Source organism: Rhododendron vialii, chromosome 11a (assembly GCF_030253575.1).
Source record: "Rhododendron vialii isolate Sample 1 chromosome 11a, ASM3025357v1".
Classification (NCBI taxonomy): Eukaryota; Viridiplantae; Streptophyta; class Magnoliopsida; order Ericales; family Ericaceae; genus Rhododendron; species Rhododendron vialii.
In genome coordinates this window covers 31837883-31850707 of record NC_080567.1, presented here as the reverse complement: position 1 = coordinate 31850707, position 12825 = coordinate 31837883, and the positions used below count along the sequence as shown (strand labels likewise).

Genomic DNA, 12825 nt, shown 5'->3' with positions numbered 1-12825 from the left:
CATTGCGTTTGAGTGCAGTAGTCATTAGTCAAGTGGCCGGTTTTTGGTTTAGGAAGGAAATATGGAGAGATTATGATTTAGAAAGAAATATGGACAGATTGTATGTGGTTTGGAAAGACTAGGATCATGAGGAAAAGAAAAGTGGGAATAAGAAAGCAAATATTGACGGAAGGGAATTTTGCTGAAGCAAAATATTTTCGAGTGCTGCTATCCGTACCGACAGATTTCCCACCGAAATCGTACCGACGGCCTCGCCGGGTAGTCTCCGGCCACCGGACGGCCGATCCGAACCATCCAATAATTCTAAAAAAAAAAAACCAAGGGGCCGTACGAGAGAAACAACGGCATCCGATGTGTGTAGAGTGTTGGATCAAGCACTCTTTTTTTCATATATACACGAAAAAAAGAGTACTTGATCCAACACTCTACACACATCGGATGCCGTTGTTTTTTGCGTAAGGCCCTTTGGTTTTTTTTTTAGAATTATTGGACGGTTCGGATCGGCCGTCCGGTGGCCGGAGACGGCCCGGCGAGGCCGTCGGTACGATTTCGGTGGAAAAATCCGTCGGTACCTATATATTTTCCGAATATTTTCAGCTATCTCTATATATACGCATCAGTTAGTTCATAATTACTGGTGACGTCATCCTCCCTCTCCCAAAGGCGAAAAAGACCTAGAAACATGTCTAGGGTTATTTGAGAATGTTTCTCCGTTTGTGCTTGGAATACAGATACAAGTTATTTCATCAACAACTACAAGATTGAGAGAAGACCTAAGGAGAATTCCTAGGCAATAAAAAGTCCTTCAGCGGATTTTTAGGAGGCAAACAGAAGGCTTGTGAATTTAAGACAACAGCAATCAAAGCAATGGGTGTGGTGAACGATGATTCAACAAGTAGAAATTAGAGCAATTGGTGAGAATTCATAATCGTAGGTAAATTTGCTTGTAACTACACATTGAGTATTTGTGGTTGTGGGGCGTTTTGGAAGGTGGAGGTTGGAGGATTTGCGGTTTGGCTGGAGTTTTGGGTGTTGCTGTCCAGTGGTTTTTATGGGCTGTGGTGGTGGCAGGAGTGGTCCAGTGGAGTCTTTAGGTTGGCTAAGTTTTAGGGTTTTTGTCTTTTTTTTGCAGGTGTAGGTTTTTGTTTGGACTGTGAGGTTTGGGTGTTTGGGCGGGGTTGGTTACTTTCCAACCCGGGCCGTTTTTGGATTGCCCTGGCTTGGACTCAGCCTATTGGGTCTAGATCAATTGGGAAAATGACGGTTCACGACGTGTTTTGATAATTAATACCCGACAAGAACAAGCTAAGAATATTTGTTAATACTAAAAATGTCATTGGCGGGTATTAATTATCAAAACACGTCATTGGCCGTCATTTTCCCATCAATTTTCCTCCGTATTGTTAGAAGATGAGGATCATAGATGGCCAGGCCGGTGTATCCATGACCCTATTAGTTTTGTACTTCGTGTTATGAGCTAACAAAATTTTATTTTTGCTGATAAAAAAAAACTACACGTTGAGTATAATATCTTGATTCATTCCCGTGATTTTTTTCCTATTTAAGGATTTTCCACGTATATCTCGTGTTCCTTTATTTATTGCTTTTTGTTGTGCGATTGGGTTGATATATCTAGGCGAGCTACTGTTTTTCAAGTTTGATATTGTATATACTCTTTACGGGCACTCACATGTGGGTATGTAATAGGGTCCATAAGGTGATATACAAAAATATCTATATAGATATACATATATAGATATACATGTTTTTATATATCTTGTACGTATGTATTTTCATGTCCATGACTCTTGAGGTGAAATCGTTAGTGTCATCTATTTGTCCAAGCCACATTTTTCCCGCTCCGTTAAGGTTCTTCTTTTTAAGTACTTATTTTCCGTTTTATGAGATATGTTATTCTCTCACAATACATTATTTTTAATTCAAAAAACCAGTACTTATTTTTGTTAACGGAACGGAGGTGCCAATCCCGCATTCAAATTAGTACCAAGTTACTCAAATAAAATCTAAACCAACCACTTTATTTTCATGTAAACCATCTACTTCCTCTATCTTATTCATCTCTCTCGGGCAATTAATAAATAAAATACATGTGATTTTATTGCTACAGAGGAGATCAGTACAATCGCTCAACTTATCCGAACTAAGCAACCGGGATTCGAACATGGTCCAAGCAGGGTTTCCCCTCAAGTTGACGCTCCATATAATCTTTATACGTCATCGGCAAATATGCGGCCCGATGGCCGGTTTCACCCCCTATCAGCTCCGGTGCAGGGCTAACCACCGTATCGAGCGACGGTCCAAGTGGTGAGGCTATCGATATCCTCGTAGCTTTGTTGTTGACGACTGCTCTGTGCTTGATGCTCTTGTACCTCCCATTGCTCAGTATCTAATTCATAACAAAACTCAAAATGTATGAGCTACATAAAAACAAGTAGCTTATGATGACCGGTATTGAGCACGTGCTGAGCTTGTGCCCGATGCAGCGATCGATGCTAATTTTGATTCTTTGAACTAGTACATACGAAAGAGATCGAATTTTACCTCGAGGTGATCGCCAGTGTTAACCAAGAAGGAGTTGGGAAGGGGATGCACATTAAACCACTCTCCATTGTGCTGAATTTGCAGGCCTCCTATATCGTTCTCAATGAGGAGGGTTAAAAGGCCATGATCGGTATGTGCCGGGATACCCATTGCGATTTCTGGCTGCGGACAAACCGGATAGAGGTTCGCGGCAAATATTTGCGAACCGGAGTCCAAATTCATTGCCTTCTCTATGTAGGACTCTTCGAATCCTAAGCTCTCTGATACCCCTTTCAGCAGTTCCTTAATCACTTCTCGGGTTCTTTTGCTATATTCTTCTGCAGCCTCGCTACAAAAATTTTAAAAAAAAAAATTTCACAAAACTTTTAACCAATATGTTTTGGTTCAATTCCGAGCTATAAAATGAAAACAAGTCACATTGTATTTCAGTAATGGCAATTATACATAGACAACTGTCAAAAACATAGAAGATAAATTTTTGAGTGCATTCGTAAGAAAGAGTCCAAATAAAAGCTATTAAGTTTTTTCTACAAAGGAAATAAAATGTTCATGTACAACACTTATGTGCACATGCATATTCAGATACAGATATGTCGATCTGTAAATCATCTGATACATATAGGACCGAAAAAATAGTAAGAGGTCCACGTAAATAAAAAAATGTGACCATTGATTGTTGACGCATATGTATTAAATGTACCTTAATTCTGACCATATTTGTACGTGCACAGACTACAATTGTTGCTATCAATGGCAGGCCATACCAGATGTGTTCGGAAATTGCACATGGATTTGCATTAATTTAGGTAACATGTCAATGTGATTTGTACCTGAAACCTTTGGGTTTGTTGGGGAAGTTGAACTGAGGGTGGACATAGCATTTCAAGAAATCCCTCCAGAAGAAGAATTTCTCGACCTTGACATCGACCCCGGTGCCGAACCTTATGGGCTTCCAAATGTCTTTCCCTTCGAATTCCATCTTCTTCTCCATCGGCAGATTGAAGAATTCGTTGCACCCTTCCAGAACTTCCTTCATCAAGCTCTTTGACACGCCATGGTTCACCAGCTAATCCCAGGAAAAAAATAAATAAATCAACTAATGTATGAACATACAAGCGCTACAGAAATGCACATGCAAAAATAGAATAAAATAAAAAAGATCATAAAATATGATTAATGATATACACCAACCACGTTAAAATCATTTGACGTGTTAAGCCAATATTGTTACATGAGTCGATCAAGTTTAATATTGATACCGGTGAAAAGGGTCTACATTCTCAAATGGGACGTAATCAATTATTCTCAATCAATATTAGTGCTTGAGTAGTGAATGTAAATGTCATAATTTATTATGAAGGTGAGCGTAAGCTAGTCTGGACACATGAGTTATAAAAAAAAAATTTATGCATAATACGAACAAAAGTTTATGCGCTTAGATACTGATGAAAATACGTCTGAAGTCGTTACATGTAATGCATGGGACTCTCATTATTCCGCAAGCCAGACGTGCATCGAATGCATTCAGACGCACTGTATATGAACATGTACAAATGGACTTTCTCCAAATTTTTTTTTTTAATTTTCTTGGTTGTAATTCTGAGACCGTAGTACTTCTCGAATAGCTATATGACATACGTAGTTAGAAAACGTGCATTTCATCATATATATATATATATAATGTGTACTAGCTAGTTACCATGAAGAAACCCCATTCTCGGCAGGCTCTGTCCAGATCTTGGATGATTTTGGAGCGTTGATGAGGATCAGCAGATGTGAGCAACGAGAAATCAATGATGGGGAATGTATCTTGATCGGGGTTAGAAGCAGCAGATTCATTAGGATTTGAAGAGTAGGAGTAGTTAGAAGGGATGGACGCGAGGCCAGGAGATTCCACCAGTGCTTGGACGGTCACTCGCTTTGATACTTGAGGAGGAGTTTCAGTTGGGTTTTCGACAAAAGTGTCTGGAGCCATTTGAGAGAGAGAGAGAGAGAGAGATTGTTCTATTGGTAATGGATGAGGGAGAAAGAGAGCGTAAGTGTTATGCTGTGAAGATAATAAGTGTATATCGTTCATGCATATGTATAGGTGTAAGTAATGTTGGAAAATGCACGCGAGTCAGTTATTTTATTGTCCTAGTCTCTAGGAAAGTCTATCTTTTACCTAGTCTTTAGGAGTAAGTTGGAGCTTATTGTACGATTTACTGAGCCTGTTAGCACTTTGTTAGGAATTAACTGTTGGTTATTAGCTCTATAAATGGAGCATGTTATCATGAGTCAATGTATTGAGTTTCAACAATAAAATTCAGCCTCTTGTTTCCAATATTCTATAGTGGTATCAGAGCCACCGAGTGAGAAAAGTGAGATAGAGAGTGGGTATAGCAGCAATTTTATTGCTTTACTTCTACTTCACTTGTTTTTCTGCTATGCAGCAGCATAGGAGAACGATGACTTCAGAAACTTTTGTGCAGCCAGCCATTCCACGCTTTGATGGTCACTATGATCATTGGAGCATGCTCATAGAGAACTTCTCAAGGTCCAAAGAATACTAGACGGTGGTTGTTTTTGGAGTAGCAGAACCAGCCGAAGGTGTTGTGTTGATAGATGCACAAAAGGCAGAGCTTGAAGGGCTGAAGTTGAAAGGTCTAAAAGCAAAGAATTATCTCTTCTAAACTATTGATCACTCAAAAACCATTCTTTCCAAGGACAACGCCAAGCATATTTAGGATTCTATGAAGAAGAAGTACCAAGGATCAGCAAGGGCAAAGAGGTTGCAGCTTTAAGCCTTTCGTTCGGAGTTTGAAATGCTTCGAATGAAATCAGGAGAGTCAGTTACATATTATTTTTCAAGAACGATGACAATCGTCAACAAGATGCGGATCCATGGCAACAAGACCGACGACGTCACTGTTGTTGAAAAGATTCTCGATCCATGGCAACAAAATTTAATTTTGTTGTTTGTTCAATAGAAGAAGCTAATGATGTTGATGAACCTTCAATTGATGAATTACAGAGTTCTTTGTTGGTTCATAAGCAAAAATTTAACCAACAAGAAAAAGAGGAACAAGTATTGAAGGCCTCATTAGAAAATCACTCTACAACAAGTAGAGCTGATAGATGACGAGGTAGGGACAAAGGTCGAGGAGGCAGTGTTACACCACCCCCGTCTTTTCTTATTCCTACTAACTATATTTTCTGTAATAAAAAAAAGGATTTTATAGTTTGGATCCTAATTGATATTTTCTCTCTCTTCACATAGTATAATTGTTGTCGGCACTATTATAGTGTTGGTGTACAAGTCTAAATAGTTTTAGTATTTCGTGTTGTATCGTATTAAATACTTTTATTAAGTGGTTACCTATTATTTAGGGGAGAACGTGGGTCAGTAATATGAAACTAGGGTTATAATAATTAGGTAACATATGACGTTGGGAGAGAGACGCAGTAAGAGAGACGCGGCGGCCAAAACTTGGAAGGAGATTTTCTTTGGATTTCACTTGAGGTAATATTATTCATCTCACATGTCTTCTTTTGAAACACAATCAGGTACATGGATCGAGCACTGGTATTGAGATAGTGCAATGGGTTTTATTTGTGGGTGTGGCGTGATGAGAGAGAGAGAGAGAGTGCGTGTGTGTGTGTGTGCGCGCGCGCGCTCGCTGTGCGTGGTTTGTGCATGTGTTGTGATGGCCGAAGTGGTAATTGGTTAGTGGAGGTGGTGCAAGAAATTGAATTGAGGTGCGATCTAGTGTTGTGATGAGTGATGGCATCTTTTGCTTATAGGATTTTATATATAGAAAATTACTCCCTCCGTCCATATTTAAGTGTCCCGCTTGCTTCGTAACTCCAACTTATTAAAAAAACATCATCATTACACCTCTCACATCAACTTTTATCTCCATTTTTCCTACTTACCCTCTATGGAGACATCATCATTACATTTTTACTCACTAACTTTTCAAAAAAGAATTTACTTTTAGGGGCAAAATGGGAAATATACCCACTTTTACCCACTAACTTTACAAAATGGACACTTATTAAGGGACAACCCAAAATGAAATACTGGACATTAAAAAGGGGACGGAGGGAGTATGTGATTTGGATGTATTGGATGAGAATCAGGTGGTGTACGTTAGAAATATTAAGTTTGGTTTGATTACAATCTGAGGTTGGGTTTTAGTTCTAGAGTTATTTAGTTATTTCTTTATTGGTAGACCTAATTAGCCTATATAGTTATCTCTATAGTTGATATAGCTAGTAATTATGTAATTCATTTTTCACAGGTTAGCCTTATTTCGTATTGTTCCATTGCAGTACGTTTGGATTTAGGTAAGTAGTTAAGTATGTTACTGATAGGTGCATAAATGTACTCATTTAGGCACCCTTATTTATACTTGTCGGTCGTTAGTTGCGCTTAATTGGAATTATTATTATCTTTTTGGTCATTCATGTCGAATTATTAATTTGCAAGGAAAGGATGATAACAACTATTATTTAGGCTGTCGGGTGCATAAAGCGCAAAGTCGAATTCTCTATGATCAAACAAAGTCCATGATCGAATTAACTCCAGTGGGCCGAAGTTCGTACCCGAAGAAACTACAAGATGCCGATCAAACTATGGGCATTTAATACTTATATTTGGGCATATAATTCATTATATTTTGGGAAAATGACGGCCAATGACATGTTTTGATAATTAATACCCGCCAAGGACATTTTCAGTATTAACAAATGTTCTTAACTTGTTCTTAGCGGATATTAATTATCAAAACACGTTCTGGATCATTATTTTTCCTTATTTTTTTGGTGGGCCCCAAGGCTTTTTGTATGACTAAAGGTTAATCAGATTCTTAAATCAATTTTGGGGAGTATGGGTGGCAGGCCCGCTTGTGATTTATAAAAAGAAGAAGGAAGGATTTTGCAAGGAATCTGTTTTCACGATATCACAGGACGAAAAGGCAGAGGAGGAAAGCTGCGTAGAAAGCTTCGAAGTTCGAACCTCAGCTACATGGAGGTCTCGCGACCCACGGCAGGAAACAGACCAATATTGCTTCAGTTGTTTTTCTTTTCAAATTTTGAAGCTTTGTTCGATTATTCGTACTTCGATAACTCGTATTGATTTTCATTATTTATCAAAGTTGTTCGTTGATTCTTGTTTAACTTTGATCTTTTGTTTATTTTCTATCTCAAGCAATAGAAGCGTCACTACAACACATATGACCTTTTATAGCATAAATGTATAGCGTTCTTTTACTTATGCTATCATAGAGAAGCAAGTATAGCGTTCGGTAGTGAGAAAGGAAGGAAAACCCTCGCGCCCAAATACAACAGCGTTTCATTAAAAGCCTTTGTTCCGCCAAAATTATCGGTGCTAAGATTAGTGCCCAAAATCGCACACCCCCGGTGAAAATTTCAATCGACTTCTCAGTGGCGCTAGAACTCCCAATCTTTTCGTGCAAACTGGTGGAAGATTTCTCAAGTTGGGCGAATTGGTGTTGGCCGATAATGGATCGATCGTGGTATTCTAGGGTTAATCGTGAGTAGTAGGTAATCCCCCCAATCTTTTCTACTTCGTTTATCCCCTGCGTGTTTTCCCGACTTTGCTAGGGTTCTCCTACTACAGGTTTTCATTCAACAAATCAAGTGGGTTCTTCTCCTCATCGAGAGATTTTGCCTGAACAGGTAGTGACATTCAGAAGCACGCCTTCCTTTGCTACTTTCATCTTCGTGTTCCAGTAAGAGAACAAATAACTCTTGATTTCGATTCTAGGATTTTATGATTCGTGGGCCCAGAAATAGTTTAGAACTAATTTATAGTTTCAGTTGTGTATGTATGTATGTATATCTTGCCCCATTAGTTTTAGGGCTAATTTTAACTGTTTGATCTTCTAGTTTCTTCATCTTACATCCATGCTATAAAAAATCAGTTGGTTATTAATGTTCATTTGTCCTTCGTCAATTTATAAAACATCAGTTGGTTCATATCTTAATGATTTCTTGTTCTAGGGTTTTGATTTGTGTGGTGGAATTGAGGATTACGTTTCATGGGTTCAGATACGTTCGTCGAGATTACATTGGTTTATGTATTTGTAGAGATTCCGTAGTTCCCTAGTCTGCTAGGTGTCTTCTACCAGTTTCCATCTGAGGAATTCTTGATTGGATTGTGGGGTTAGTATGTAAAAGGTAGGTGACAAAGTATCTTGTCCTCTCCCATAGGAATCAAGTGGGCTCTTCTCTTTCATCGACGTATTCCACCGGGAGAGTTTTTCATTTGTGTGGTGGAATTTGGGGTTTTATGATTTTAACTTTTAAGGCTAATTAATTTGATGTTGGAATTTTGATTTCAAATCAGTCAGATTCGAACGGACGAATAGAACTTACAATTGCCAATGTGGTGTCGAGAACGAAGTTCATTGAAGTTTTGTGTTTGCAAGGCTAAATTGAAAAATTAGATTTGTCACTTTGTGGGTCACTGAGGTGTATAGGAAGGCTCTTTTTCTCTTGTTTATGTGAAGGCTTGATAATCTGACCTTGAGAGACCAAGGAATCATCTAATGAGCATAAGGGAAACACTATTTGATGGTCTCTTGTGTTGTGTGAATTATTTTGTTTGATGGCCACTCGTGTAAAATTAACAAATGCTTGAAATGGTTAGTGAACTTAATAGTACTATCCCTTTTATCTTTCAGCCAAAAAAAGAAGAAGAAAAAGTGAGAAGTGTGTGGGACCACATCGTTGTCACCAATTGAAACATGAAAACCTTCCCTTTTTCAGCTGGGTTTTTGCATTTCACCTCAAATGAGTTTATGAGAGTTTGACAACCACGCTCGATGGCCACGTTACCTTATTCGTAGTGTATACAAATCTCCTAATGCTTGTTGATGACCAAAATGTGCTTGTATGTACTAAGTTATTGTATGTGCTGAATGATTATCTGCATCTATGCTTATATATACATGAGATGAGTAATAGACTTTTTATCTCAGTCCGTAGTCCTTGTTTGGTCTTGACAACATGGTTCATTGAATGGCTTTTTTGGTTGAAAATTTGTTGCTGGAATTGTAAAATAAGTAGCAGAGACTATAACTTAAGTGCAGGAACTTGATGGTAAATGCTAAAAATGGTTTTGTTACTGGAAATATAGGTGAACGGCTGGAATTAATACGATATTCTAGTTGCTGGAACAGGGAAATTAGTTGCTGAATTTCGTGTAGGGAAGTTGGAACGGTTATTTTGGGGAGCCTAAAGGTATTTGCTTGTTAAAAGGTTAGAAAGATATATTCTAGGTTGGATTTATAGAGCATGATATGAGTATGCCAAGTGCAGGATGATGGTGAAAGCTATATCTTAATTCCACTACCACATCGTGATGAACCGAATATTCTTGTGAATGGCATTGTGGAGCTAAATAACATGTTGTCTTTTGCAGGGCATTGCAATTTGACAGTTCTACTGTTGGCTTTTGCAGGGCACATTAATTCTGTCCTATTTTTTTTGGGCCATGTCAATCTTTGTTTATTCTACTATATACAGGTCAAACAATTGTAAGGCCATGGCTTCTTGTTTATTTTACTATATATTGCGATAGTCACCTTAATCATTTAATTTGGTTTTTGGTAATACAATTATGCGAAGGAATTGAAAAAAGTTGACTGATCCATGCACCATATTCATCTTCAACTAATCTGTTGTTTTTTTTTTTTTTTTGGTTATGGTCCATTCACCAAATGCACCAAATTCTCATTGATTTTTGACTTTCTCTTGTAGCTTTCACATTACTGTATAATGTATACTGAGTGTCCATCACCGTTTACCCTAAAGCCCAAACAACACATCAGCTGGGGTCAAATACTTAATAAAGAGCTAGGGATTTACCCCCATAGTCAGTTTTTAGTCCATCTTTGCTTTTGTATGAGCAAACTGATTTTGTCATAATCCTAGTGTAACATTACCAGTGGATTTATGCTAGTTATACTTCTTGAATGTAAAAGTTCAGCAAATTGTGGTCTATTGGTCGTTATTGCCTTAAATGGATAGGTGTTTGACTCTTTGTTGCCTGTAGTGTATAGCTGATTTTGATTTTCTTTCTTTGGTTCACCATTTGAAGTCTGTTTTTGGTTTACCTTGCATCTTTGTTCCACTTTAATTAATATTACACTGTTACCTTTCCTTGATTATTCCTTGAAGCTGAAATGGCAAGGAGACAAGCTTTGTTTCCTGGAGACTCTGAGTTCCAACAGCTGCTTCACGTATTCAGGTATATTTGTTAAGTGTTGGCTAGTTACTTGCTTTCCTACAGTAGAAACCCTGGTAGGCAGCCAGGCTGGTGTCCTGGCTTATATTTCTCTTAGATTTTGGTTATGGTCCTGAAGCAATTTGGTTCGGGCCTATGCTATGCTATTTATCCAAGTCATCCAGTGGTCCGGGCCTATGCTATGCTATTTATTGTGTTATTCTAGAACTGATTGGTACATAACATGTGGGTTGAAGTTATGTGGAGCAAAGGGTGTTTCCATTGTCGCTAGCGGTTTATTGGATTATGAGAATCAATGTATAGCAATTCGTAATGAAATTCAAGTCCAATAGCATCTGCTTTCGGTTGCACTTGTTTTTGTGGTCTTAAGTAGCATAGACATTGAGATCGGGGGGACACAAACAATAACAGAAGAGTTGATTTCTGCTCACATCTATCCCAATATTTTTTGAGTATTTGGTGTCCTGTAATTCGTCATGCACTGTAAGGACAGGTTGAGTGGGAGAGGGAGAGTTGATGTTCATTTACAAAGTTTTGGGTAGAAAAGGAAGCGGAAGGTCATCAGATAAAACTTTTTCTGAAATTTCTGTGGATGGAAGATACATCAATATAAGAGTCAGTAAGATGATGGTGGTTCACTTCTCTTTGATATTAGACACACAAATGGTCATTATTACAGCTTTTGTTTCATAGCATTACCTTCATTACAGTAGTAGCCACAGATTGCACTTGCACAATAGTGCATTCTGAATCCATTTCCGATTACCATTTACAAACGGGCTCTTGACCTCTTGTACATGCATTGTTGAAGGATGATGGGAACACCAACGGATAAGCAGTGGCCAGGAGTCAGTTCTCTACAGGACTGGCATGTGTATCCCCAGTGGGAGCCTCAGAACTTGGCATGTGCCGTTCCAGCATTGGAACCTGAGGGTCTCGATCTTTTATCGATAACGACTTAATGCTTGAATTTCGCTTCTTTTAGGTGCTTTATATCCATAAGAAGCTGGGACTTGCTATTCTTTTGCTTAGTATTGTTATAAATTTCTTTTTTATATATTAGTATAGATAGATTATAGTCATGCCTTGAAATATGAAATATGATGAGATTTTTAGTATTGTTATAAATTTCTGGCTAAGTGTTGAAGTGAAAGTCTCCAATGAAAACCACTAGTTTGATTCTTCTTTTGTGGTGACTAGTATGATTTTACGAGAAGCAGTTCAGTGTGTGTTTACTCTCTTTTCATTTGAGAAGTTTTATATGGAATCCCATACTCGACTAGAAATCCGTCAGAATACTCTTACATGATTCTAGTACTGTGGTTTCTTCCATTTTGGAAATGATTTTTGGAGCAGTTTATCTCAATTATTTTGGTTTCTGTGTTAACTGGATCAAATGTGGGCTACTGCCACCTCTTATTACTGATGAGATCATCTTTGCAATGTTGATAATTTCAGGAAGTACTAGCTGCCGATGTCACAGATCATATCTTTGCAATTGTTTTCTTCGGACTTCTACTACGTGCTACATCTTTTCGGGGATGATTTTTGCTGGTACAACTTCTAATACAACTTCAACCTACGGGCATGTTTCTCATATTTTGGAGGGTTTCTAGTAGCCCATTTATGTGGTTGGCTTTGGGAGCAGAAAGGGTATAACCTCGGCAAAGAAGCAAGCTTCAAGTAAAGAAAATCTGCGGAATGAGATGGTTGGCCAAGTGCATGATTACATTTTCAGGAAAATAGAATTACATTAGTTATTTTTTAATGAGTCCAATTAGTTGGGCTCTTTTATGTAGTTTTTTGTTGGGAAATTGTTTCCCAAGCTAATGTAATGAATCTTTATTGTATATTGACATTTGGATATAGTTGGTGTTGAATGGAATAAATCATTTTTGTTTCTTAAATAAAATTACCATGATTTTATTTGCAAATGCTAATACATTGGTATTTATTGAATTTTTCAAAAACTGCAAAAAATTGGCTAATATAGCGTTCCTAAGACGTTG

General features: G+C 38.0%; 1 protein-coding gene and 1 long non-coding RNA gene across 3 annotated transcripts; one reads left to right on the top strand and one right to left on the bottom strand.

The window, feature by feature from the left end:
• Positions 1-2013: 2013 nt before the first annotated feature.
• LOC131308930 (2-oxoglutarate-dependent dioxygenase 19-like) lies at positions 2014-4606 on the bottom strand. Its single transcript, XM_058335973.1, has 4 exons — positions 4262-4606; positions 3393-3628; positions 2563-2890; positions 2014-2407 (listed from the first exon to the last, which is right to left on the bottom strand). Exons 1-4 carry the CDS (start codon positions 4535-4537, stop codon positions 2162-2164), a joined length of 1086 nt encoding a protein of 361 aa, XP_058191956.1. The 5' UTR covers positions 4538-4606; the 3' UTR covers positions 2014-2161.
• A 3164-nt stretch (positions 4607-7770) lies between these two features.
• LOC131308929 (uncharacterized) lies at positions 7771-12748 on the top strand. 2 transcript variants are annotated; one of them, XR_009194605.1, is made up of 5 exons: positions 7771-8109; positions 8186-8297; positions 9707-9810; positions 10750-10819; positions 11628-12748. It is a non-coding gene; the product is annotated as an uncharacterized LOC131308929 (long non-coding RNA). The 2 variants fall into 2 exon arrangements; XR_009194606.1 differs by having other exon boundaries at positions 7771-8297.
• Positions 12749-12825: the final 77 nt, after the last annotated feature.

Coding starts and splice junctions, on each gene's coding strand:
- LOC131308930 (XM_058335973.1), bottom strand. CDS start 4,537: ATGGCTCCAGACACTTTTGTCGAAAACCCAACTGAAACTCCTCCTCAA. Junction 3,629..4,261: donor GAGAATGGGGTTTCTTCATG/GTAACTAGCTAG, acceptor TCCTGGGATTAG/CTGGTGAACCATGGCGTGTC. Junction 2,891..3,392: donor AACAAACCCAAAGGTTTCAG/GTACAAATCACA, acceptor AAATTTTTGTAG/CGAGGCTGCAGAAGAATATA.